The sequence below is a fragment of the Amblyraja radiata genome, chromosome 18 (assembly GCF_010909765.2).
Source record: "Amblyraja radiata isolate CabotCenter1 chromosome 18, sAmbRad1.1.pri, whole genome shotgun sequence".
Lineage (NCBI taxonomy): Eukaryota > Metazoa > Chordata > Chondrichthyes > Rajiformes > Rajidae > Amblyraja > Amblyraja radiata.
Window position 1 is genome coordinate 24,090,689 of NC_045973.1, and position 26,878 is coordinate 24,117,566.

Below are 26,878 nucleotides of genomic sequence, written 5' to 3' on the forward strand. Positions count from 1 at the left end.
CAGAGGGGTGTAAAATGAGGTTAGAAGCAATAGGTAGCAAAGTGAAAAGTAAAAGTGGCAGGCAGACAAATCCAGGGCAAAAATCAAAAAGGGCCACTTTTCAACATAATTGTATAAGGGGTAAGAGTGTTGTAAAAACAAGCCTGAAGGCTTTGTGTCTCAATGCAAGGAGCATTCGTAATAAGGTGGATGAGTTGAATGTGCAGATAGCTATTAATGACTATGATATAGTTGGGATCACGGTGACATGGCTCCAGGGTGAGCAGGGCTGGGAGCTGAACATCCAGGGATATTCAATATTCAGGAGGGATAGACAGAAAGGGAAAGGAGGTGGGGTAGCGTTGCTGGTTAGAGAGCAGATTCACGCAATAGAAAGGAAGGACATTAGCTTGGAGGATGTGGAATCGATATGGGTAGAGCTGCGAAACACTAAGGGGAAGAAAACGCTAGTGGGAGTTGTGTACAGGCCACCTAACAGTAGTAGCGGAGTTGGGGATGGCATCAAACAGGAAATTAGAAATGCGTGCAACAAAGGTAAAACAGTTATAATGGGTGACTTCAATCTACATATAGATTGGGTGAATCAAATTGGCAAGGGTGCTGAGGAAGAGGATTTCTTGGAATGTATGCGGGATAGTTTTTTAAACCAACATGTAGAGGAACCAACGAGAGAGCAGGCTATTCTAGATTGGGTATTGAGTAATGAGGAAGGGTTAGTTAGCAGTCTTGTTGTGCGTGGCCCCTTGGGCAAGAGTGACCATAATATGGTTGAGTTCTTCATTAGGATGGAGAGTGACATTGTTAATTCAGAAACAAGGGTCCTGAACTTAAAGAAAGGTAACTTTTAGGGTATGTGACGTGAATTGGCCAAGATAGACTGGCAATTGATTCTTAATGGGTTGACGGTGGATATGCAATGGAAGGCATTTAAAGACTGCATGGATGAACTACAACAATTGTTCATCCCAGTTTGGCAAAAAAATAAATCAAGGAAGGTAGTGCATCCATGGATAACAAGGGAAATCAGGGATAGTATCAAAACAAAAGATGAAGCGTACAAATTAGCCAGAAAAAGCAGCCAACCAGAGGACTGGGAGAAACAGAGTCCAGCAGAGGAGGACAAAGGGCTTAATTAGGAAAGGGAAAATAGATTATGAAAGAAAACTGGCAGGGAACATAAAAACTGACTGCAAAAGCTTTTATAGATATGTGAAGAGGAAAAGATTAGTTAAAACAAATGTAGGTCCCTTGCAGTCAGAAACAGGTGAATTGATCATGGGGAACAAGGACATGGCAGACCAATTGAATAACTACTTTGGTTCTGTCTTCACTAAGGAAGACATAAATAATCTGCCGGAAATAGCAGGGGACCGGGGGTCAAATGAGATGGAGGAACTGAGTGAAATCCAGGTTAGCCGGGAAGTGGTGTTAGGTAAATTGAATGGATTTAAGGCCGATAAATCACCAGGGCCAGATAGGCTGCATCCCAGAGTACTTAAGGAAGTAGCCCCAGAAATAGTGGATGCATTAGTGATAGTTTTTCCAAACACTTTAGATTCTGGAGTAGTTCCTGAGGATTGGAGGGTAGCTAATGTAACCCCACTTTTTAAAAAGGGAGGGAGAGAGAAAACGGGGAATTACAGACCAGTTAGTCTAACGTCGGTAGTGGGGAAACTGCTAGAATCAGTTATTAAAGATGGGATAGCAGCACATTTGGAAAGTGGTGAAATCATTGGACAAAGTCAGCATGGATTTATGAAAGGTAAATCATGTCTGACGAATCTTATAGAATTTTTCGAGGATGTAACTAGTAGCGTGGATAAGGGAGAACCAGTGGATGTGTTATATCTGGACTTTCAGAAGGCTTTCGACAAGGTCCCACATAAGAGATTAGTATACAAACTTAAAGCACACGGTATTAGGGGTTCAGTATTGATGTGGATAGAGAACTGGCTGGCAGACAGGAAGCAAAGAGTAGGAATAAACGGATCCTTTTCACAATGGCAGGCAGTGACTAGTGGGGTACCGCAATGCTCAGTGCTGGGACCCCAGCTATTTACGATATATATTAATGATTTGGACGAGGGAATTGAATGCAACATCTCCAAGTTTGCAGATGACACGAAGCTGGGGGGCAGTGTTAGCTGTGATGAGGATGCTAGGAGGCTGCAAGGTGACTTGGATCGGCTGGGTGAGTGGGCAAATGCATGGCAGATGCAGTATAATGTGGATAAATGTGAGGTTATCCACTTTGGTGGCAAAAACAGGAAAGTAGACTATTATCTGAATGGTGGCCGATTAGGAAAGGGGGAGATGCAACGAGACCTGGGTGTCACGGTACACCAGTCATTAAAAGTAGGCATGCAGGTGCAGCAGGCAGTGAAGAAGGCGAATGGTATGTTAGCATTCATAGCAAAAGGATTTGAGTATAGGAGCAGGGAGGTTCTAATGCAGTTGTACAGGGTCTTGGTGAGACCACACCTGGAGTATTGCGTACAGTTTTGGTCTCCTAATCTGAGGAAAGACATTCTTGCCATAGAGGGAGTACAGAAAAGGTTCACCAGACTGATTCCTGGGATGTCAGGACTTTCATATGAAGAAAGACTGGATAGACTCGGTTTGTACTCGCTAGAATTTAGAAGATTGAGGGGGGATCTTATAGAAACTTACAAAATTCTTAAGGGGTTGGACAGGCTAGATGCAGGAAGATTGTTCCCGATGTTGGGGAAGTCCAGAACAAGGGGTCACAGTTTACGGATAAGGGGGAAATCTTTTAGGACCGAGATGAGGAAAACATTTTTCACACAGAGAGTGGTGAATCTCTGGAATTCTCTGCCACAGAAGGTAGTTGAGGCCAGTTCATTGGCTATATTTAAGAGGGAGTTAGATGTGGCCCTTATGGCTAAAGGGATCAGGGGATATGGAGAGAAGGCAGGTACAGGATACTGAGTTGGATGATCAGCCATGATCATATTGAATGGCGGTGCAGGCTCGAAGGGCCGAATGGCCTACTCCTGCACCTATTTTCTATGTTTCTATCCCACTTCCCAGTTCTTCGACTAGCCTGACTGTCCCCTTGATTACATTTTATGCTTCTTTGTATGCTTCGTTGTCAGCTTCTCCTAGCTAACAATGATCTATTCTCCATTTTCCTTAATCTCCACCCCCCTTGATGTCTCATTTTCACACCTTACACATCCTTATCTCTGAGTCTCCCGCTTCTCTGACTCTCAATCTGAAGTCACCCATTCCTTCTATCCTGAGACGCTGCCTGCTCCGCTGAGTTATTCCAGCATTTTGTGTCCATCTTCGGTGTAAACTAGCATCTGGAGTTCTTTCCTACACATGGCAGATATAACAGCTGCTCAGAGCTCAGCTCAGGTCTGCTCAATGTAATATTGGAAGCCAAAACTGTGAGTGATCTGCTTCAGCTTAGATATCATTTATGAATAACAATGGAATAAATTCATAGCTTCAAAACAGAATTCATAGCAAATACCAAAATAACTCTCCTAGTCTTTCCAATGTTGAAATAGTTGAAATTTCTGCACATCCAATCCTGGCTACCAGGGAAAATGGATAGTCAAATGGACAGTCAAAGTGGACACAAAGAAAGTGATATGTTTTTAATGATGCTGTGGCCAATCAAGATTTAGACCAGAAATAGGAAGAGACAAACAAAGGCCCTTAAAGGACTCCAGACATATGTTAGATTATCACAGAATTCCATTTGCAAATTTGGTTAAAAATACAGAACCATTCATTTGTAAATGAGTACTCACCCCTCGATTACTGGCATTCTCCTGTAAAAATTTTCTGAACTTATTCAGGAAAATGTATCTGGATGCTTCACCCTGAAAATAATTAAATATTTTTGAATGCTGGATTACATTTTTACCATTTAATCATTTAGTTATGGTCTCAACTAGATGGAAGATGAAATTCCTCTGCACACAAGTTTCATTAAAAGCTTCCGACCCTACCTGTCACCAATCACACAGAAACCGATTTGCTTCTCCATAGCGTTTACGGCCACCAGTGCATGAGTTGGACTTTATTAACAGCAATTCAGTCAAACCTCTTATGGCCATATCCCAGTAACACCATGTACATCTTGAGTGGGATAGAGTAGATTCGCAGACCGATGCCAGGTTTTAAAGGGTTAAATTATGAGGGGATACACAAAAAAATGCTGGAGAAACTCAGCGGGTGCAGCAGCATCTATGGAGCGAAGGAAATAGGCAACGTTTCGGGCCGAAACCCTTCTTCAGACATAGATTCTGCTGCACTCACTGAGTTTCTCCAGCATTTTTTGTGTACCTTCGATTTTCCAGCATCTGCAGTTCCATCTTAAATAAATTATGAGGGGCTCTGGCACAGAAGAGCAGTTGAGGGCAGCAAAGATTAGCCATGATTACATTCAATGGCAGAGCAGGCTTGAGAGGTTGATGCACTTCATGGATTTGATTCATTCTTCTAAACTTATTTGAATAGCCTGATCTACTCACACAACTCACTCATTCTGGAGCTCTGTTAGCTGCCAAGCTGTATACACCAGCAACGTACCACACACCCCAGCTCTGTTGCCCAGAGATATAGGACCCCAGCCTTTCCTGATCCCATTTCCACTGCCATTCTCTCTCACTACTCATTGAAGCGAGTCACTGTGCTTAGTGGGAATGATAGAAACTAGTTTCTCCCCCCATACTCCACTCCTGTCCTCCAAGATTCGGAAAAGAAAGATTTGGACATTTTCAGGTTTTCACAGTAGCGCAGCTGTGAGAGCTGCTGCCTCACAGCACCAGAGACCTGAGTTTGGTTCTGAAATTGGGTCCTGTATGAGTGGAGTTTGTACGTTCACCCTGTGACAACTTGGGTTTCCTCCGGGTGCTCAGATTTCCTTCTACATCCCAAAGACATGTGGGTTTATAGGTTAATTGACCTCTGTCAACTTGTCCCCTAATGTGCAAGGAGTTGATGAGAAAGAAGAATAACACTGAACTAGTGTGAACATGTGATCGATGGTCCTTGTGGAATAAATGGGCCGAAGGGCCTGATGTCATGCTATATCTCCAAACTAAATTAAATAACTATCTATAATTCTATCAATGATCTAGCTCAACCTTACTTCTCAAATTGTTATCTGTTATCCAGAGATGCTGCCCAAACCACTGAGTTACTCCAGCACTTTGTGACTTTTTTAAAATCCCAGCTCTTGCATTGCAACTTCAGTAACAGAAGTAACCTTTCAGTTATTTTGTTTACACTCTACCTGTCCACTCAATCAAACATATTGATAATGTTTGATAATCATTGATGAGTTCTGATGCAGGGTCTCATCTTGAAACTTCTATAATTCCTTTGCCCCATCCCCCAGATGTTGCTCGACATACTGAATTCCTCCAGCAGTTTGTTTCTTACATAAATTTTCAGCATGTGCTATATCAATGATAATTTCCCTTCTCTTTTCAAAAATCTCTTCATAAAGAAGTTCCCAGGCATTAATTTTGGTAACTTCATCCAATGCTTTTCCCACCACCATGTGAAATTCACTATTGGCCTCTGGAATACTCTGCAGCACTTTAATAAAGGTAATTTAACTGTTATTAAACTGGCACAGAGCAAAATAAAGCACCAAATAAAATATGGGAACATTGGGATTAGATTTTTTTTAATCCTGTTTTTAGTTGAAGTGGGTGAGAGCCAGAAAGAACAAAAAGGGTGACACAAGGTTAGACACTGGCAGTGATTTCCTGAACATGAATATAGATAGTGAGCATTGCCATAAGCTCTTTCTGCAGACTGTTACTCACCGATCCCTTGTCTCTGTTGTTAAGAAACAATTTCAGTATTTGAATCTGCAGCTCTTCTACAACTACAAAACAAAACATTACAGATTATCAGTAATTCCTGCTCAGTAGGATGTAATTTTATATTTTACAACAATTCTTCAATTGCATGATTGCAATATTTCATAACAAACTGCACAACATTAAACCTCTATCAATGGGGTTTCAATTCGCTGACGGCATTGTCCATTGTAACAAACAACATAGGTACAAAGTCATGACTGACTCAACTGTATACCAGCAGGGCAACGAATGGGTACAGAAATAGAAATGAAATAAGCAGGGAAAGACATCTTTTGCCAGCTGAGTCACCCTTATGCAATAAACATCTTTTGTTGCAGAGTCTCAAATAAGGTACCATTTCTGGAGGTACAAATTAAAACAACTCCAACTTGGAAATGATCAGCTGCTGTACACTTGTACTTCATCATTAATCAACCTCCATGGATCTGCATCAACAACCAATGCCAACGAATCTGTAGCTCACCCATATCCAGTGCCAGTAGAACAGAACCTCACCAATATCTTGTGCCCATGGAACTGTATCTCACCAATAATTAAGGTCTACAGATACATACCTTACCAAAATTCAGGCCTTATAGACCCGTCTCGACGATATCTAATGGACCTGTACTTAACTAATAATCAGTGATAATGGGATTGTATCTCATTAATGGACACATTAGTGGAACTGTGCGTGATATGGGTATTGGCTTATTATTGTCACATGTACCGAGATAGTGATAAGCTTTGTTTTGTGTGCTATCCAGGCAAATCATAATATACATGATTATATCAAGGAGTGCACATAAGAAAATAAACAGAAGCAGAATAAAGTGTTACAGCTAGGGAAAGTATAGATTTAATAAAAGTTCAAGGGTTGCAACCAGGTAGACTTGGAGATTGGGAGTTCGTACTTAGCAATATGAGAGGTCCGTTCAAGAGTCTGATAACAGCGGGGAAGAGGTTGTTCTTTAATGTAGTGGTACGTGCTTTCAAACCTTTATATATTCCGCACAGTGGGAGAGGAGAGAAGAGAAAATAACTGGGTGTCAGTAGTCCTTGATTATATTGGCTGCTTTCCCGAGGCAACGTGAAGTGTAGATGGAGTCGATAGGGTGGAGCTGGAGTGGGTAGCCTAATTGGCATAATGGACTGGGCTGCGTCCACAACTCACTGCAATTTCTTGCATTCTTGGGCAGAGCAGTTGCCATATCTGTCGTGTATCCCGACCAGATACTTCATGGTGCATTTACAGAAATTTGTAAGATTCATTGGGAACATGATGAACTTTTGTATTTTGAAGAAGCAGAGGCTTGGTGTGCTTTCTTGACCATGGCATCAATATGGCTTGAGCAGGCCAAATTGTTGGTGATATTTACACCTAGCAACTTGAAAATCTCAACCATCTCCACTGTTGCTGACTGGACCAGGTTCTCCACCCTGATTTCTGAAGTCGATCTTTGTATAACACTGTATAACAAAGATCCCTTAGGAATTCTGTCCATGCTCACCACAATATCTTCCAACAATAAATGGTCACTTCAGATACCTGGAAAATGTGGATCCCTTTCCATATCTCGGGGGGCCATCTCTTCATAAAGGCAGACAGTGACGAAATTCACCACCACCTTCAGCACACTAGCACAGTCCTTGGTTAATTGAGAATAAGGGTCTCTGAGGATCAAGACCTCAAACCTGGTATACAACTCTTGGTCTACCAAGTAGCAGTGATTTGTAACCTCTTATATGCATCCTGAACTTGAACTACATTCCAAGGCAGTGGAGAAAAACTACCAAGACTGTCTTTGCATGATCCAGCATATCTACTGAAAAGATTAGAAAATATCAGAGGCCAACATCTCCAGTACTGAACCTCTGTTACACTCAGACAGATCGCTCCCATTTAACACCAGAAGTGCACCATCTCATAAACTGCTCAAACACCCAACCCATCGGGCACCACCTGTGGAAGAATCCACACGGGCCTCATCAGCAACACTTCAGAACACACTGAACTGGAGGGGAAGAAAGTCATCCCTGATCCTGTCTGGCTAAGAAGGCAATAAAGAAAAGGAATCATGTAACCGCTGTAAATAAAAATATAATGTGCGGAAAGATATTGGCTCATTTTTTTGGCTTTGGTTTATTATTGTCACATATACCAAGATACGGATATGTTCGTGCTTCCCCAACACAGTCAATATTACACTGTTATCTATTCATAAGATTCTCAGATGAAGAATAGCCTTTAAACCTAAACTGATACTATTAATCCAGAAACTGTAGTCAGGAACATCTAGATAAAATGCAAGGAAGAAATATAAGATATGCCTACAGTAATGAGAAGGGATGGGACAAGGAAATCCTCAAAGAATTGTGACCATTTGGACCAAGCTCCAAATACATTACCATACATATGGTTCCAGCCATCGATATCCTTCACTCGCTGTGCTTACCTTCAATCCGTTTCTTCAATCGCTGACAACCACGCTCATAAGCTCGGCGTCTTAGCCTTTCCTCAGCACTTTCTTCCTTTACCTCCTGGCCCTGAAGTAAAACAAATCAGGCTTCTATTAAAATGAAAAGACCTTTCCTACTGAAGCTAATTCCAGGTATGCTTGCTCAATCACAAAGAGCAAAAGATCAAACAAAGGATCTCACCTCTTTATCAAACCTGGTTGGCCACCAAGTGGTGGGAATGAGCTCTTCTAATCCCGCTTCTTCCACTCGAAGAGGGGTTTTAATATAAAAGAACACCACTGATCGAAGCACGTCAAATGTAACTTCAAGTTAAGGGATATTTGGGCACCAATTCTTACGTTAAGAAGTTTGTCATAGACAAGTTCTTAAATGATCATCTTCCCGTACAACAATTTCTCCAATCGTTGCCCAACTCTGTGATAATTTACTTACATATACCAAACCATGGCTCAGGCAGAAAAAAATCAGTTTTGCCAACTTTTGAGAGACAATAGTAAAAACACTGAGACAATCTTTAGCTGGGGAACATACCATATATTCAGTCTTCTGCTCATCTAGAACTTATTATAGGGGATGTATACAGTTAATAGCAAGACCCTTTACAGAATTGATGTGTCCAGGGATCTTGCCATCCAAATCCATAGCTCCCTGATAGTGGCAACACAAGTAGATCAAGTGGTAAAGAAGGCATGTGGTATGCTTGCCTTCATTGGTCAGGACATTGAGTGTAAGTGCCAGGAACTTATGATGCATCTCTAAAAGACATTGGTGCAATTCTGGTCGCCCCATTATAGTAAGTTTGCCAGGAACACACTGTCTGGGGTTGTGGTGGAGGAGATGGATATCGATCGTGGCGTTTAAGAAGCTTTTTGATAGGCACAAGGATATGCAGGGAGTGGATGGGTATGAATTACATGCAGGCAGATAAGATTAGTTTATCTAGGCGTCATGTTCGGCACAAACCTTGTGGGCCGAAGAGCCTGTTCCTGTGCTGTGTTTATTTCACAAGTATTTTCCACTGGTGAGGTGAGCTCACTCTTTGTCAGATATCACATTACAGATACAGATAGAAGGCCATCCCCAGGTAACGATCACCCAATTTACAGACACCTCTACATATGAGCTTGCTCCCATAGTGTTATTAAATTCAAAAGTCTAAAGTATGTACATGTTTGTTCCTAAGAATGGCACAATAAGTTTCTACTCTCTCCACTTTCAGTAGTTTTTTCTTTCTTATCAGTCTAATGTGCTTTTCAAACTATTGATTACATTACTGTAGAGATACGGTTACCCTATTGTGTGATTTTTGTGATTTTGTATTGTGTAAATTCCTGGGATTAAACTTTTCGGATGACCTGTCCTGGGGCCAGCATATAGATGTAATCACACGGAAGGCATGCCAGTGCTTCCTCTTTTTATAAAGTTTAGATTCGGGAGGTCTCCGAACACACTAACAAACTTCCACAGCTGCACCATAGAAAATGTCATGGTACAGCAATTCTAATTCCATGAATGCAAGCGGCTCCAGAGTGTTGAACTCATCCCAATCCATCACGACAACAACCCTCTCCTCTATTGAAGGCAGCTTCATAAGGCCCTGCATCTATCGTCTAGGATTGCCACCATCCGAGCCATGCCCAGTTGCCTGAAATTCCACACCACCAGGTTAGGGAACAATAACTTTCCTCCAACTATCAGGTTCTTGAAATTCCTAATCATACCTCAGCAACGGAGTACTATAGACCATCACTTAAACTACCATGGACTTTTTTTTTAAATGGGTATTTTTGAATTAATGTCATGTTTTTTTTCCAGTTTTCTTTTCAGTCTTGCATAATATGCGTGATTTGTGTGTAATTTATCTTTTTGTATGTTGACAGAGTTTGTGTCCCCAAACTAGATTTATAGTGTACCAGCACCTCACTGCACTCGTGCAAATGACAAATAATTTGACTTGACGACATACAGAATCGATTTATGGATGTCTGTCAAGGATCAGTCAAGATCCTTAACTGATCCTCAAGTCCATTGGTAAAACTGGTCAATGGAAAAAATGCTCCAACATTTTGAGTTATACAGTGCCTTCGATAATGTTTTGGACAAAGCCCCATCATTTATTTATATGCCTCTGTGCTCCACAATTTGAGATTTGTAATAGAAAAGAATCACATGTGGTTAAAGTGCACATTGTCAATAGACAATAGACAATAGGTGCAGGAGTAGACCATTTGGCCCTACGAGCCAGCACCGCCATTCAATGTGATCATGGCTAGAGGCAGGAAACGTTCCTGATGTTGGGGGAGTCCATAACCAGGGACCACAGATTAAGAATAAGGGGTAAGCCATTTAGAACGGAGATGAGGATATACTTTTTCACACAGAGAGTTGTGAGTCTGTAGAATTCTCTGCCTCTTTCAAGAGAGAGTTAGATAGAGCTCTTAAAGATAGCGGAGTCAAGGGATATGGGGAGAAAGCAGGAACAGGGTACTGATTGTGGATGATCAGCCATGAACACATTGAATGGCCGTGCTGGCACGAAGGGCCAAATGGCCTACTCCTGCACCTATTGTCTATTGTCAGATGAGACGAAGATTAACTTATATCAGCGATCTGAACCCATTTGAGCATGCCTTTTATATGCAGATGAGAAAACGGAAGGGGAATAGCCTCCAAAACAAGCATGAGCTAAAAATGGCTGCAATACAAGCCTGGCAGAGCATCACCAGAGAAGACACCCAGCAACTGGTGATGTCCATGAATCACAGACTTCAAGCAGTCATTGCATGCAAAGGATATGCAACAAAACACTAAACATGACTACTTTCATTTACATGACATTGCTGTGTCCCAAACATTATAGTGCCCTGAAATTGGGGGACTATGTATAAACACTGCTGTAATATCTACATGGTGAAACCAAAATGCATAAAAATGGCCTTTATTAAAATCTGACAACGTGTACTTTAACCACATGTGATTTTTTTTCTCTATTACAAATCTCAAATTGTGGACTACAGAGGCAAATAAATAAACGTTGGATCTTTGTCCCAAACATTATGGAGGGCACTATACCTTGCACAAACGTAGATGGATGTGGTGGACATTTGATAGGTTTTTAGAATCGGGCATACAATGATGTGAATGGCTAAAGATGGCTTTAGAAATGATTTATTAGCCTCTGTTGTTGGAGATCAATCATTCCTGCACAGGAAGGATGTAATTGCACAGAAGGTTTGCCAGGATGTAGCCTTGGATGGAACGTTTTAGTTATGAGGAGAAGCTTGATTGGTTTTCCTTCGAGTGGAGGAGGTGAAGGAGGAAGTTGGTGGAGGAATACTAAATTATGAGGGGTGTAGATATGGTGGATAAAGGTAAACATTTTGTGAAAATGAAAACATTTAAGATCAGAGGCTGTTGTTTTGAGGAATAAAAAGGTTAGAGGGAATTTAAAGTAAAATCATTTTCACTCAGAGGATGGTTGCAATGTGGCAAGCACTGAGTGAAAAGGTAGTGGAAGTAGGTACTCTTATAATATTTTAAAAGTATCTGGATGAACAATTGAATCCCAAAGGAAAAGACAGCTACAGACCAAATGCTGTTAAAGGGAATTAGTGTGGATGGGTACTCGATGTCAACATAGACATGGTTGTCAAAGGGCCCATTTCTTTACAGGAATTACTCATTGAGCCGTCAGGCGTCACCACAGTAGTTTCTCAGGGCTGTGACCCAGACCCAACTATCCTCAGCTGCTTCATCAATGACCATACTTTGAGCACAAGGTAAAAAATGAGAATGTTTATTAATTGCACAATGTTCAATTTCATTTACAGGGACTTAGGGAGCGAAGTTTTGTCAGTCTGTTAACCATTCTGCAGGATATAGACAACATTCAAGCACAAGCTGATAAGAGGTAAGTAAGATTTGCACCATGGAAGTCTCAGACAATTACGATTTGCACAAAAGAGTCTATCTACCTACACTTGCTGAGACTCCTGTCAAAGTACTGGAAGTCTACCAATAAACAACAGCTCCACTGGACCACCCACACGTGGCGACAAGAACAGGTCAGAGGCTGGGTATCCTACAATGAGTGACTTATCCCTGACTTACCAAAGACTTTCCAGCATCTACACTGCTGGGATGTGACAAAATACCCTTCAATTACTGAGTATGCACAATTCCAGCAACACTCAAGGTACTTGGCTCCACCCAGGAAAAAAGCAGCATTGCTTGACTGGCATCCATTCATTACCACAAACATCCATTCTCTTCAACAGCAGCTCCCAAGCTCCTCTGCGTGTGTCACTAGAAAAAAGGGAAAGGGACAGAAAGCGCCTGGAAACACCACTGCCTGTGGGTTTCAATCCATTGAGCACAATCCAGACTTGGAAATACATTGCCATTCCTTTATCGTCATTAGGTCTAAATCCAAGGCAACCATGTAAGCATCTTCAGCAGGATGACCAGAACTATTTGAAGAGGTGGCTCACCACCACCTTCTCAATGTAATTAGGGATGGCCAATAAATAGTGGTATTGCCAGTTGCTGCTGCATCGTGGGGGAAAAAGAATAGATTTTTCTTTTAAGCATAATATCTCTTGGAAAGTTCCAAAACCTTCAATGATCAGCAGTTGCAGTGAATAATCTTCATTATTATTGAGGCATTTATGAAGGACAGGCATATAACTTTTTGCCCACCATCATTGGTATATCCAAGTTCTCAACTGTAGTGGCATGGTAATGGGGAGACACTAAATTACTCAGTCAAGCCCACTAAATCCTCCCAGATTTGAATGAATTTAATACACATTGTGCCACTGCCATGGAGAGGACCAATACTCTTCCAAAAGGAAACACAGGCATTGACACAATTAGCTGCTGTTGTGCACCTTCCATATGCTATTACTGCACCAATAAACCAGAGAACAAGATATACTTCAGCCAGCACAATTCAGTTACAGTATGGAATAGCTGGGGAAGAGGTTCTTTCCCTGCATTTATTGACCACAGGACATGATAGAGGTTAATGCAGATGTTTAAAGGATATAAGACATTGCTGAGCAAATATTTCCTAGTTTTCTCGTGCTTCAGAATAGCGATAGTAAGGCGCAAGTAATGGATCTGAAATGAAATACAGAGAATGTTAGCACAACACAGTTCACTAAGTATTTGAATCATAGAACATTACACGAAAATAGTAGGTGTCTAAAATATGGCCCCTCAATCCTGCATTGTCCTAACGTGCTCTGATGTTGCACGTAAAATCAAAATCACAGAGCCCGTTTTGATTTTGGCCTTCATTCCACTTTCCTGCTTATTACCTGAACCCACCACCCCTCTCCCCCAATTTGGCACAATCCTCTGCACGTTGATAACTCTGAAGGTACACTCTCACCCTCATTGTTTTAATTGGGTTCCTCTTATATTTTGAAAAATTGCCACCTAGTTCGATATTCCTCTAAGTGAGAAAACATCTTCTCGACATTACTCCTTGGAATCTTTTGGGGCTATCTTCAAGTGCTCCAAATTGCTGACTGCCGATGGTAATAACTATGTATTTAACGACTTGCTTATATTAAGTACTGGCAATAACAAGTAATATCCTAGCCAAGAATAGTGACAGTAACAAAGCATGCCTGTTAGATTTTCATAAATTAGGTGCCATTCAATCCAGAAAGAGTTAAGATTAATGACAGCATTAACCGTACGCAATTAAACATTACACTCTGTTATTCTGTTGAGTATAGGAGTAAAGAGGTCCTTCTGTAGTTGTATAGGGCCCTAGTGAGACCACATTATGTGCAGTTTTGGTCCCCTAACTTGAGGAAGGGCATTCTTGCTATTGAGGGAGTGCAGCGTAGGTTTACAAGGTTAGTCCCAGGATTGCGGCACCGTCATATGCTGAGAGACTGGAGCAGCTGGGCTTGTATACTCTGGAGTTTAGAAGGATGAGAGGGTATCTTATTGAAACATAAGATTATTAAGGGTTTTGACACGCTAGAGGCAGGAAAAATGTTCCCGATGTTGGGGGAGTCCAGAGCCAAGGGCCACAGTTTAAGAATAAGGAGTAAGCCATTTAGAACGGAGACGAGGAAACACTTCTTCACACAGTGAGTTATGAGTCTGTGGAATTCTCTGCCTCAGAGGGCGGTGGAGGCCGGTTCTCTGGATACTTTCAAGAGAGAGCTAGATAGGGCTCTTAAAGGGGATATGGGGAGAAGGCAGGAACGGGGTACTGATTATGGATGATCAGCCATGATCACATTGAATGGTGGTGCTGGCTAGAAGGGCCGAATGGCCTACTCCTGCACCTATTGTCTATTGTTATTTCAAAGCTATTACTGTGGAAATATAATATGAGAAAATGTTATTGTGATGGAAATCATTGGTATTTGAAATGACACCCAAGGTCCAAACTTCAGAGTCAGATACAATGCCAACAGCGCCAAATGCCTGCCTGTTTCAGACTGGTACCCTGGCAGAATGTTGAAGTTAGTGGCCATGGAACAGAGTTTGTGACAGGGACCAGAGACAATGATTTTGGTTTTCCCAATATTGGAAGAAATGTCTCCTCATCCAGTCCTGGATGTGGGGAAAGTGTCTGGCTATTTGGAAGCTCAGCAACCACTGTCCAAAGGATCTTACAAAATTATGAATTTGCTTGGCATTCCCAGGCAGAGAGGATAGCTCTGTGCGCAAGGCCAACGGCCATCTCTTTGATGGACTGTTCTACACTCTAAAAATGCAAATAGTTTCATTTCACTTCTTGTATTCTGTGTTAAGTTGAAGATAGTGGAGCAGATACATCCCCAACAATATTTTAGCCACTAAAGATATGGCAGCTGTATTCTGAGGCCCAATTTGTTTTTTTTCTGAATGCTGTCCAGCAATTGGTTTGATTCTAAACAATTTTAATTTCACTATAAATGCTAAACTTGCCATAAAATATTTAAAATTAGTTAAATTCCTAGCATTTGATTGTAGGTTGAGAATACACTAATAGTTTTAGGTAACTATTACTGGACCATCTTAGGGCCCTGGTAAATAGATCCAGATGCATGCTTTGACAGCTCACTGCTGCCATGCAGGACAGAAGGCCTCACCTGCAGTCCTAAGTCAGGAATGATAGGAGAAAACCTATAGGCACGAAGCAGTGACATCATCAGCTGTTTCAAACACTCCTGTACCTCATAGTCCTGCAAAAGTAAAAAAATGACAAGCAAGAATAAATGAATGAAATACATCCCTGCAAGTTATCTCCCAAAAGAGCCCGAGTACAGAGCAAAGAGTACACTGACTTGATAGAAGTTAAAAAACAAATACAATAAGTTATTAATCAATGAAGTGGCAGCAGTAAGACCCATCAATATATTAAAACCTGTACATGGTTCACATACAGACCAGTCAATCACTAATTTGATAAAAAGATATAAACATAAAAAGTCCCGCAGTGAGCAAAATATATAAACAAGGGTACTAACGATGAGTTCACATCCCCAGGGTGGATGCAAAGGCACACTCGTGCTCACCCTGTGGAGATCTAAAGTCGGCATTGTGCACTTGGCGTAACAAGATGGACATCATTAGTCAATGGCACTCACCTCCATGAGAAGCCACATCAGATCGAGCAAGCGTTGGATCAATGGGTGTTCATCTACTGCCCCACCTTTCTCCAGTATGCCCAGGAAATAGGCCATCAACACTTCTTCCACAAGATAAACTTTACACTGTTTTACAACAAAGGAAAATGAATTGAAGAGAGTAAACGCTTCAGAATTTTCCTCTTCCAGCCAGTACTCTGAACATCAGCTGTCATTTACTAGTGTACGACAAAACACTGTCAATGATTTCAGTGACTAATATAGGGAGGATAGTGAGGTGGGGAAAGAAAGACATCAACAGAAAAATATTGCAGGCATCATGTATACAAAATAATTGCAGAAAATAAGACAAAAATCCCACAAAATCATTGTTACTCAAATTCAGATCAATTAAACATTTAATGAAAGTACAGAGTAATTCTTGATCCAGAATTTAGAATTTACAGGACCTAAATAAGGAGGCAGAGTGGTGCAGTAGGTAAAGCTGCAATCTTACAGCGACAGAGACCCGGGTTTATTCCTGAGACCCGGCTTTCTGTGTGGAGTTTGCATTTTCTCACTTTGACAGCGTGGGTTTCCTCCGGGTGCTCTGGTTTCCTCTGGTTTCCTCTCACATCCCAAAAACATACGGGTTTGGAGATTAATAGGCCTCTGTAAATTACCCCTAGTGTGTGGAGAATTAATGTGAAAGTGGGATAACATAGAACTAGTGAGAATAGGTTATTAATGGTTGGCATGAATTTGGCGGGCCAAAGGGTTTATTTCCATGCTGCAACTCTAAAACTAAAAAAACAAATTTAGTGATAGTGAAGACACTGTGTGGAGACAATTTCTCAAATTGCCTCTGAAACACAGTGTTGCTGACTGACAAATCTGTTTGTGTAGGAAGGAACTGCTGAAGCTGATTTACACCAAAGATAGACACAAAATGCTGGAGTAGCTCAGCAGAACATGCAGCATCTCTGGAGAGAAGGAATGGGTGACGTTTCGGGTCAAGACCCTTCAGACTGAGAGTCGGGGGAGAGGGAGACTAGAGATAAGCACGTGTAAGGTGGGAAAACAACAGATCAAAGCAGACGACGATAGGGAAATGTAGAATGGTTCATTGTTAGCTATGGGGAAGTTAGCAATGAAGCGTACAATCAGAAAAATTAATCAGGACAACAGTGAAACAAGTCGTAGAGCTAAAGTGGGTGAGGGACGGAGAGAGAGGGACAGTAAGGATTACTTGAAGTTAGGAATATCAAAATTCATACCGCTGGGTTGTAAACTAATCCATGGTCTTATCAACTCTCTCAAAACCTCAACACATTTTACTCACTGGTCTCGAAAATTCAATCAGGCCAAGAGAGAATGTTAATGTCATCTTGTATTACTGGGTTGCAGAGTTGCTGTTGGGTTCCATTTGCAGCTTCTGAACAAAGCAGCACTAAGTAAAGCTCATCCAATTTCTCTAATGTTGCTCCAGTCAGCCCTGATTAGACACTAACAGTTGAACAGTGGTCTGGAGTAAAACTGTGGTTTCATTGACATTTTTGCCGAATAGAATGGTCAAGTACTTGCCATGAGGGGTGAAAAGCAGTTGAAGATGTGCGCTAGTGTAATGAGCACAGTAGGTTCTCCCTCAGCTTGCCATGATGCAGGGTCCTTCTCCACCAGTCTTCCTTCCTGTAAAAAACACATTACAAACTCAGTACTGCAACAAATTAGTTGCCTCATGGCCTGATACAGCAATTCTAATGCACAGGAACTCAAGAGGCTGCCAAGAGTGGTTGACTTAGGCAAGACCATCACGGACCGCCCTCCCCACCTTCGAAAGCATCTACATGAGGCGCTTTCTCATGGCATCTATCAAGGATTCACGTAATCCAAGCTATGCCTTCTTCTCGCTGCTCCCTTCAAGGCAGGATTTTCAGAAGCCTGAAGTCCCAGGTTCAGGAACATATACTTTCCTACAATTATCAGGTTCTTGAAGTGATCTGCATAACCCTAATCCTACCTCAGCAACAGAACACCACAGACTAGAATTTAGAACAGTAAAGCCTAGGATTAGGCCCTTGTGCCCACAATGCTTGTTCCGAACATTGTACCAATCAATAATCCTCTATTTCCCACACTTCCATGTGGTTATCTAAAAGCCTCTTAAACTGCACTAATGTAATGGGGAGACCAGAACTGCATACAATTCTCCAAATACAGCCTAACCAAAGTCCTATTGAGTGGCATCATGACTTCCTGACTCTTATATTTAATGCCTCTAGCAATGAAGGCAAGCATATCATATGCCTTTTTTAGCAGCTTACCTGAGATCGGACTCAAAATCCCTCCGCACATTAATGGTGTTTTGGGTCTTGCCATTAACTATATACTCTCTCCTAACATTCAACCTCCCAAACTGCAACACCTTGCACTTGCTCTGGTTAAACTTCACCTGCCACTTCTCCACCCAATTCTGCAGCTGATCTATATCCCACTGTACCTTCTGACAGCCTTCCTCACTGTCTGCAACTATTCAAATGTTGGTGTCATCAGCAACCTTACTCACCAACCAAAGATAGACACAAAATGCTGGAGTAACTCAGCGGACAGGCAGTATCTCTGGAGAGAAGGAATGGGTGACGTTTCTGGTCGAGACCCTTCCTCAGATGCTCAGACTCACCAACCCGTCTACATTTACATCTAGGTCATTTACAATTATATCACAAACAGAAAAGGTCCCAGCACAGTTCCCTCTGCTGGTTACAGACATCCAGCCAGAATATCTACCTTCCACCAAAATCTCCGTCTTCTATGAATATGCCAGTTCTGAATCAATACAACCAAGTCATCGTAAATCCCGTACATCCTAATCTTCTGGATTAGCCTACCAGGAAGGACCTTATCAAAAGCCTTACTGAAATCCATGTATACAACATCCACCACCCTACCTTCATCAATCTCCTTTGTCAACCTCAAAAACTCAATCAAATTAGTATGGCACGACATGCCGCATGCAAACCCATGCTGGCTATCCCAAATTAGACCATTCTCTTGTAAATGGGAGTAAATCCTATCTCGAAGAATTCTCTCCAATAGTTTCCCTACCACTGACGGTTTATAATTCTCTGGATTCTCGCTACCTCCATTCATAAACAAAGAAACATCATTGGCAACACTCCGGTCCTCTGGGACCTTGTCTGTGGCTAGAGAAGAAACAAAGATCCTCGTGAAGGCCTCTGCAATCTGCTGTCTTGCCTCCCTCAATAACCTGGGATAGATCCCATCAGCCCTTAGGGACTTTAATGTTCAAGAGCCTCAGCACCACCTCCTTCTTGATCTCAAACTGCCTGAGCATATTTCTGTTCTCCACACTGATTTTGCTGTTCTCCAAGTCCTTCTCCTCAGTGAATACAGATGCAAAGTATTTGTTTACCTACATTCTCTGACTCCAAGCAGGAATTCCCTCCTTTATCTTTGAGTGGTTCTACCTGCTCTCTGCTCATCCTCTTTATTTTTTAAATCCAACTCGTCAATGACATTTCATGGCCCTTTTTGGTTCTTGCCGAACCTGTACTTTGATCAGCTCACCTTCAAACAACCTCCACATGTCTTCTGTGGACATGCCCAATAACAACTAATCCCAATCTACTCTCCTTAGCTCCTGCCTAATGGCATTGTAATCAACTAACTACCTTCCCCAACATCCAGACCTGTCCCTATTCAAAATAATCTTAACATTTATGGAGTTATGATCACTACCCCGAAATTCATCTCCCATCGCACAAACCACCTTACCCGGCTCGTTTCCCAATAAAATGTCCAGCATGGTCCCTCCTCGAGTCGGACTATCCACATATTGTTTAAGGAAACCCTCTTGGATGCACCGAACAAATTCTGCCCCATCTAATCCTCTTGCCCTGAGTAAGTCCCAATCAATATTGGGGAAGTTAAAGTCACCCATACTGCAACCCTGTGATTCTTGCATCCATTCGTAATCTATCTACATATCTGATTCTCTGTCTCCTGCTGGCTGTTATAAATCTCAAATTGTGGAGTATAGAGGCAAATAAATAAATGATGGGTCTTTGTCCCAAACATTATGGAGGGCACTGTATTGTTAGCTCATCCAATTGAAGATTAAGGAAGAAAAATCCAACAGCATTACAACTGAACTGAATCTGAAGGCACTAAATATTGAAAGGCTGCATTCTGACACATCCACAGAGTATTGGATGTGCAGGTAGATAAGAGATGGTCTTGGCATCCTATTCGGCACAGACTTTGTAGGCTGTTCTCATCTTCTATGTTCTACTACTGTGCAAATGATGCAATGACACTTAACTTGTCATATTATCTTTAGCTACAGATAAATTAACTACAGAAATTGATGGTGCAATATCCAAGTTATCGAACACTCGGCTGCAAAACACAAACTCTCATCATCATGCTACAATAGGAAGGGAAAAAACTAGCTGTTGCACTGTTTAATATTTATTCAAAAAAGTCAGAAGAGTCTCAACCCGAAACAACACCTATCCGTGTTCTCTAGAGATGCTGCCTGCCGCCGAGTTACTCCAACACTTTGTGCCACAGATATCAATACTGAGTGAACTGGTGTCTCTCAACAGGACTGAGTGGCCAAAGCTAAATTGGAGTTGGAGGAATACTAAAAATGAGAAGATAGACACAAAATGCTGGAGTAACCGACCAACAGCATCTCTGGAGAGAGGGATTGGGTGACATTTCGGGTCGAGATCGTTCTTCAGACAAGGTCTTCTGACGAATATCCATTCCCACAGCATGGTCACTGCCTTTCCAACACATGAATACCGATGACCTGTGGCAATAATTAAATAAAACTTCAACGATGAGAGGAAATTAAATGTTCATACCTGGATGTCGAAGCCGATAGTGAACACATTCTTTAGGTATCCCAAGAGCTTGTGTGCCTTCATGAGATCTGCATCTGGTGGGTCCTGCATGGGACGATAGCCTTCCATTGGGTATGTGGAAAGCAGTTAAGAGAAAGCAATGCCCTTCTGAATTCCGTAATTTATTCAAATGGTAAATGACAGGCTATCGGCAGTTATTAGAGGCAAGAATAATAGCAGAATCGTTAACCAATTGGACAGACTATAATGTCAATTTGCAGCATTCATAGCAATGTACCTGCAATGCTCCACTGATTAGAAATCACAGTAAAAAAGAACCTTGGAGTTGCACTGACTTGTACACCTCTCTGGACTGTTTTTCTGCCAATGAGTCTGGCCTTTCAGTTTGTGTGCTACACCCTTATTCTTCCTGAAAAGGGAACGGATGCAATAGGTCAGCTGAACCCCTTTAGGTTTCAGGTTGCTCCCAGGTGATACATATCTCAAAATGGTTGGGAACTAAGTCTATCTTCTGTGAAAGATTGAGTAATCCACGACCTCAGTTCGGTCAACTAACATCGTTCCAGGGCAACACTGCAGGTTGACCATAGATTGGCTAACTGACCTGGAAAAATGAATGCATCACAGATAGTTGCAGTTCTCCCACTGTGGTTGAGTTACACTTGCAAACCAAGTAAGGCGAGCTTAATTTAGTTGAACAAGAAAGCATCTGGTCAACAACATGTAATTTGCCATTTGTAATCATTTAAAATATCCAGTAATCTTTAGACACAGACTGTAACATGTCCAAAGCTAGCTAAGATCACACCTACTTGGTACTCTGTATCGAATAAACAGAATCACTAATGAAAAACAAATAAAACTGTAGATGCTGGAATCTGAAACAGCCACAGAAACCTGAAACAATCACAGAACATGCGGTGGCGCAGTGGTGTAGCTGGTAGAGCTGTTGTTATCTCACAGTGCTAGAGACCCAGGTTCGATTCAGCTTTGTGTGTGGAATTTGCATGTTCTCTCTGTGACCACGTGGGTTTCCTCCAGGTGCTCCGGTTTCCTCCCACCTGCCAAAGATGTGCGGGTTTGTAAGTTAAAAGGCCTCTGTAAATTCACCTCCAGTGTGTGGGGAGTGGGTGCAAAAGTAAGATAACATAGAAGTAGTGTGAATGGGTAATTGACGGTTGCCATTGACTTGATGGGCCGAAGGCCCTGTTTCCATGCTATATCTTTCCAGGCTGTCTCTTTCCATGCTGTATCTATCAATCAAATACTTGAAGAACACAGCTGGACAAGCATTCTCATTCTAGTTTGGAATGAGAAACCAGTCAGCATTTCGGGTTTGGGAACTCAGAATTGGGGAATCACTACTTAAATAAATAAAATCTTTTGGAAGAATGGAAGAATTGGTCTGAAGAAAGGCCCCAACCCAAAATATCACCAATCCATTTTCTCGAACTGCCTGACCCCCTATGTTACTCCAGCATTTTGTGCCTATATTTGGTATAAACCAGAATCTGCAGTTCCTTTTTATTATATTGTATTAAAATGTTTTGGTGTTCTGATAATTGTTTTCCAGATTTCTTTTTACATCAAATCTGTCAAAAGAATAAGTCCCTCTCAAGCTTCCTCAGTTTTCATAGGGTACGCCGTTAGTTAACATTTTATGGTGATGAGACGGTAGTTATCATCAACAGGTGCCACACATTCAAAGTTAAAAACATCAACTGGAAACTAATACACAACAGAGATGAAGACGGAACAGTTCAGTTTTACGACAATGTTGGACAAGAGTTATTCATCAACGTAACACCCCAAAAAGGATATCGGATAGGCCGGCTGCCAAAGTTGAAAGCCACTGACTCTTTGAAGGACAGGCTGATCGCTGGGAAGTACGCTATGCCAGGACCTGATCTGATGTCTTCAAATGCAGTTCCCAAAGCTATTCCATTTCTGGAAAAGGAAGAACTGTGATTATTCCCAGTTAAATACAACTGATTCCATTGGATTACTTCAACAACATAGAGCAGGACAACATTGGAATAGGTCCTTTTAATCACAATGTTTGTGCTGAACATTATGTCAATTTAAACTAATCATATCCCTCCATTCCCTGCATATCCATGTGCCTACGTAAAAGCCTCTTAAATGTCACTATTGTATCTGCTGCTGTAAAAAGCTCGTTCTAAGCTTCCCCCCAGTCTAGTTTCAGTCAATAAGATACTGTCAAGCACTTGCGCAACTAAACTTTATTTTGGAAAAACGCAATAACAGTTCCCCACTATTATACCTAACCACCACGGGTTCGATTGTTGTATCTGCTTGGCCAAGCCCTCCTAGCCTAGTGCAAGCAGAGACACTCCAGAAGGTCACGCAGTCCTAAGCGTTCTCCCAGAAGATCGACACAGGACCTCGTGGGAGTTATCTTTTATAGGTCCCCGAACCTTGAGGGGTCGAACCATATAGGGGTCTCTATACAGTCCAATAACAGATAGCGATTAGCACAGTACATGACAGACATTTCCCTAACCCAATAATACAGTGACTAATACAATGTATCTGACAACGTTTCTAGATGCAAGTTAACAGAAATGAATTATGCAACAAGTGCCTGGATATTCAAGAAACCAAGACAAGGCTCAACACTTAACCCAATCAACATCTAGCAAAGTAAAGCTTTGCAACAATTTTTTACAATGTGTATGTCTGGTTTGCATTTACCCAATCCGTTTCATGCAATTTACACCTAATTGTAAGAATCTGCAGATGTTCCATTCTTTCCCTGCAACTCTTATCTAGGCTTTAGACAAGCTGGCACCATTTCTGCAGAAGGCACATTTAAATTGACCAAATGGCCTAGCAGCCCAGAAACCTTTACTCAATTTTAGTGTCCTGGCATCTCCAATTTGGCCACAATTAACACTGCCACCACCATCCCTAGCAGCATATCCCAGGCACCACCTACTTCTATGTAAAGAAACTTTCCCTGCGCGTCTCCTCCAACTTTCCTCCTCTGACCGCAAACCTATGACCTCTAATCTTTTACGCTTACAAAACGGCTCTGACTGTCTACCCTCTCAATGCTTCTCATAATTTATATACTTCTCTCAGATCTCTCCTCAGCCCCCAAAAGATAAAAGAAAATCAATCCGTTTATCCAACTTCTTCTTACAGCTAAAACCCTCTAATCCAGGTCACTCCTACTCTTTTCTATTTTCTTTTCTATAAAGAATTATACAAGGTCGCACTGTATTTCAGAAAAATAAAGCAAACAAAATGTTCACATCAATGCACACAAGATTAAGATGACAAGATGCAATCGAATACCTACCTATTAGATGACAGGAAAAAAACATCTTGGAAGGTTTAAAATTAAACGCTTTAGTAACAGAGCAAGGTTGCGGAATGTGAGGAAATGCGTACGCAAAATGGCAGCTGGGGAAGGGAGGGGTGAGGAAGGGCAGCCAGAGCAACAACGATCTGCTGCCCTATAGCACTAGAGACCCGGGTTCGATCCTGACTACGGGTGCTGTCTGTAAGAAGTTTGTACGTTCTCCCCTTAACCTGAATGGGTTTTCTCCAGCTGCTGCGGTTTCCTGCCACACTCCAAAGACGTACAGGCTTGTAGGTTAATTGTAAATTGTCAATGGTATGTGTAGGATAGCGTTAGTATTCGAGGGTAGTGGTCGGCATGGACTCGGTAGGTTGAAGGGCCTGTTTCCGCGCTGTATCTCTAAGCTAAACTAAACGATGGGAAGGAAAAGTAGAAAGAGGGAGGGCATGAAATAAGGAAATGGAGAGCAGGAAGTTGAGAAGAAAGGACCATGGGAGGGTAATGGGATTAGAGGCAGGGCAGGTAAGGAACATGAGGCCGAGGGGGTTATGAAGACAGAATGGATACGGAGCAAGTGGCAGGCATAAGTAGAGTCTGAGGGGACACAAGGCACGGATCAAGAATCAAAAGTTAAGAGGTAATCATTGGTGGGATACACAGAGCAAATGGTGTGAACTAAAGGAGGCAGAAGGCAGAATTTGCAAAGTGCAAGAGCGAGATATCACAAGAAAGGAAGAGGCCAAGGGGACAAGAAACAGAAAGGGCAAAAAGGCAAGAAAGAGGAAGGCAAAGTGCAAAAGTCAAGGAGAGTGAGCAGAGTTGGGAAATTTTAAAAGTTTAGGAGTCTTTCACTTACCTGTTTAATCTTGTAATTAGCATTTAATATTCAACTTTAACTTTTATATAGATTCTAAATGCTTATCGCTGCAAAATGACAGTTAGTTACGATACACATGACATCGGGGGATAGTTTTTAGCTGGTAATGAGGGTGTTTGACAGGCCTTTAAGATCATGACGTGCAAGCACAGAATGCTTTTGCTAACACATGATGTTATTGCTTCAACAAAGTATGAAGATATTTGGAGAGCAGAGGAAAGCTGTGAAGTGGGGAAGAGATTAAAAACATCACCTGGAAACGAATACACAACAGGGATGAAGATGGGACTGTTCAGTTTTACAACCGTTGGACAACAGTTATTCATCAATGTAACACCCTGAAAAGGACATTGGATAGGCTGGCTGCCCAAGTTGACAGCCACCGACTCTTTGAAGAACAGGCTGATCAATCTGATTAAGATTAATTTGTGATTTGAGATGACTAATGCAAGATGCACGTTTACTGCTGAAGTAAACAAATTTATAGCTTTTGTGTCAACTACCCCTTGCAAGCATTTTGGCAATTGTCATGTAACTGTTCTACACTCCCTCCTTTTTGTCCAGGACAATTATCAGCCAATTGACAGAGTTTTATAATTTTCTCTTTATGTTCCCTCTTGGGGGTCAGTGGGTTGTGCCACCATCATGGCCAGGGTCATCGGTGCCGTTAATGCCCCTGGATGGGCACAACAGCATCTTAAAGGGCACATGCCACAGACAGGGCCCATATTACCATGACCACTGTGATGAGCCCTTGTACCAGATTATTTCCTAATTTAAATTGGTACCACAAAGGCTGTGTTGCCAACCAACTTCCAGGATTAACAAAACCTTAAGGCTGGATAGAAACTTGGCAGTGCAAGATGCAGTTGTCGTATTCCACACAAGTACCAATAGGTGGATTGGGCAAAGGGATAAGTTCTGTTGATGGAGGAGGAGCAGTTAGGTTCTAACTTAAAAAAAGTAGAACTTGGACAGTATTAATTAGCATATGGTCAATAAGGTCATAGTTGAAACATAGCTGAGGTTCAGGCCGCAAGTAAACCAGGTGGGGATGCTCTGTTAACAAAGGATGAGAATAGTAATAAAGAGTGATAACTGATCCTGGCTCTGAACATCAAAATGTTGAATCAATTTTGGCTGAAGCAGCAAAGAAAAAAAAAAAATTTGGTGCTAATAATATACGGGTTCCTTAAATGTTGCTATACTGTTGGCAGAGTTTGATAGTGGGTACACAATATTGAAAAGGAACTTCTAACTATGACTAACTAAAGAAATTGAGGAGCTGTCAAACTGCATGTAAACATAATATGAAGATTAGTTGTAGACCAGATTACTGGTAAAATGTAGTCACCATCAAGGAATGACAATGAAAAAGAGAAAATAGACAAAGGCAGCAAGCAAGAAATATAAATGCAATAGAAAGATTTTGACAATAAACTAAACAAACAAACAAGTAAAAAAGGAAGAGTTAAACACTGGCCCCTATTATGTATCAATCAAAAGTAATAGAGAAAGTAAAAAAGATCACTATCACACGAGACAAACTAATGGAATTAAAATCCAAAAAGATCCTGGACCAGATGGTCTCATCCAAGTATTTCAAAATAAGTAGCTACAAAAATAGTGGATGCATTTGTTATAATCCTCCCTACATACTGCAAAGCTTGCTCTTGAAAACCACAAATGCAACTTAATTGATTCAAAAAGCTAGGAGGCAGAAAATCAGGAAACAATGGTTCTGTTACATTGTTTCTGCTCATTAATTGTTTGGATTCCGAGCACAATTGGGAAGCCAAACAGTTCTGGCTCATCAGTTGGTGCACTAGTCAGTCACCTACATGAACACTTGCAGCCTTTCTGAGGAT

At 41.6% G+C, this 26,878-nt stretch overlaps 1 protein-coding gene across 4 annotated transcripts in view; it reads right to left on the reverse strand.

Moving 5' to 3' along the window:
* rnf123 (ring finger protein 123) overlaps positions 1–26,878 on the reverse strand; it is a 204,342-nt gene that overhangs the window by 148,279 nt on the left and 29,185 nt on the right. For all 4 annotated transcript variants that reach the window (XM_033036858.1, XM_033036859.1, XM_033036857.1 and 1 more), the window contains exons 10-19: positions 22,627–22,752; positions 20,806–20,920; positions 17,498–17,602; positions 15,935–16,060; positions 15,437–15,529; positions 13,381–13,454; positions 8,514–8,631; positions 8,309–8,399; positions 5,814–5,875; positions 3,783–3,854 (exon numbers count right to left, since the gene is read on the reverse strand). In XM_033036858.1, the coding sequence (XP_032892749.1) occupies positions 3,783–3,854; positions 5,814–5,875; positions 8,309–8,399; positions 8,514–8,631; positions 13,381–13,454; positions 15,437–15,529; positions 15,935–16,060; positions 17,498–17,602; positions 20,806–20,920; positions 22,627–22,752 (982 nt within the window). The remainder of the gene's footprint in view (positions 1–3,782; positions 3,855–5,813; positions 5,876–8,308; positions 8,400–8,513; positions 8,632–13,380; positions 13,455–15,436; positions 15,530–15,934; positions 16,061–17,497; positions 17,603–20,805; positions 20,921–22,626; positions 22,753–26,878) is intronic.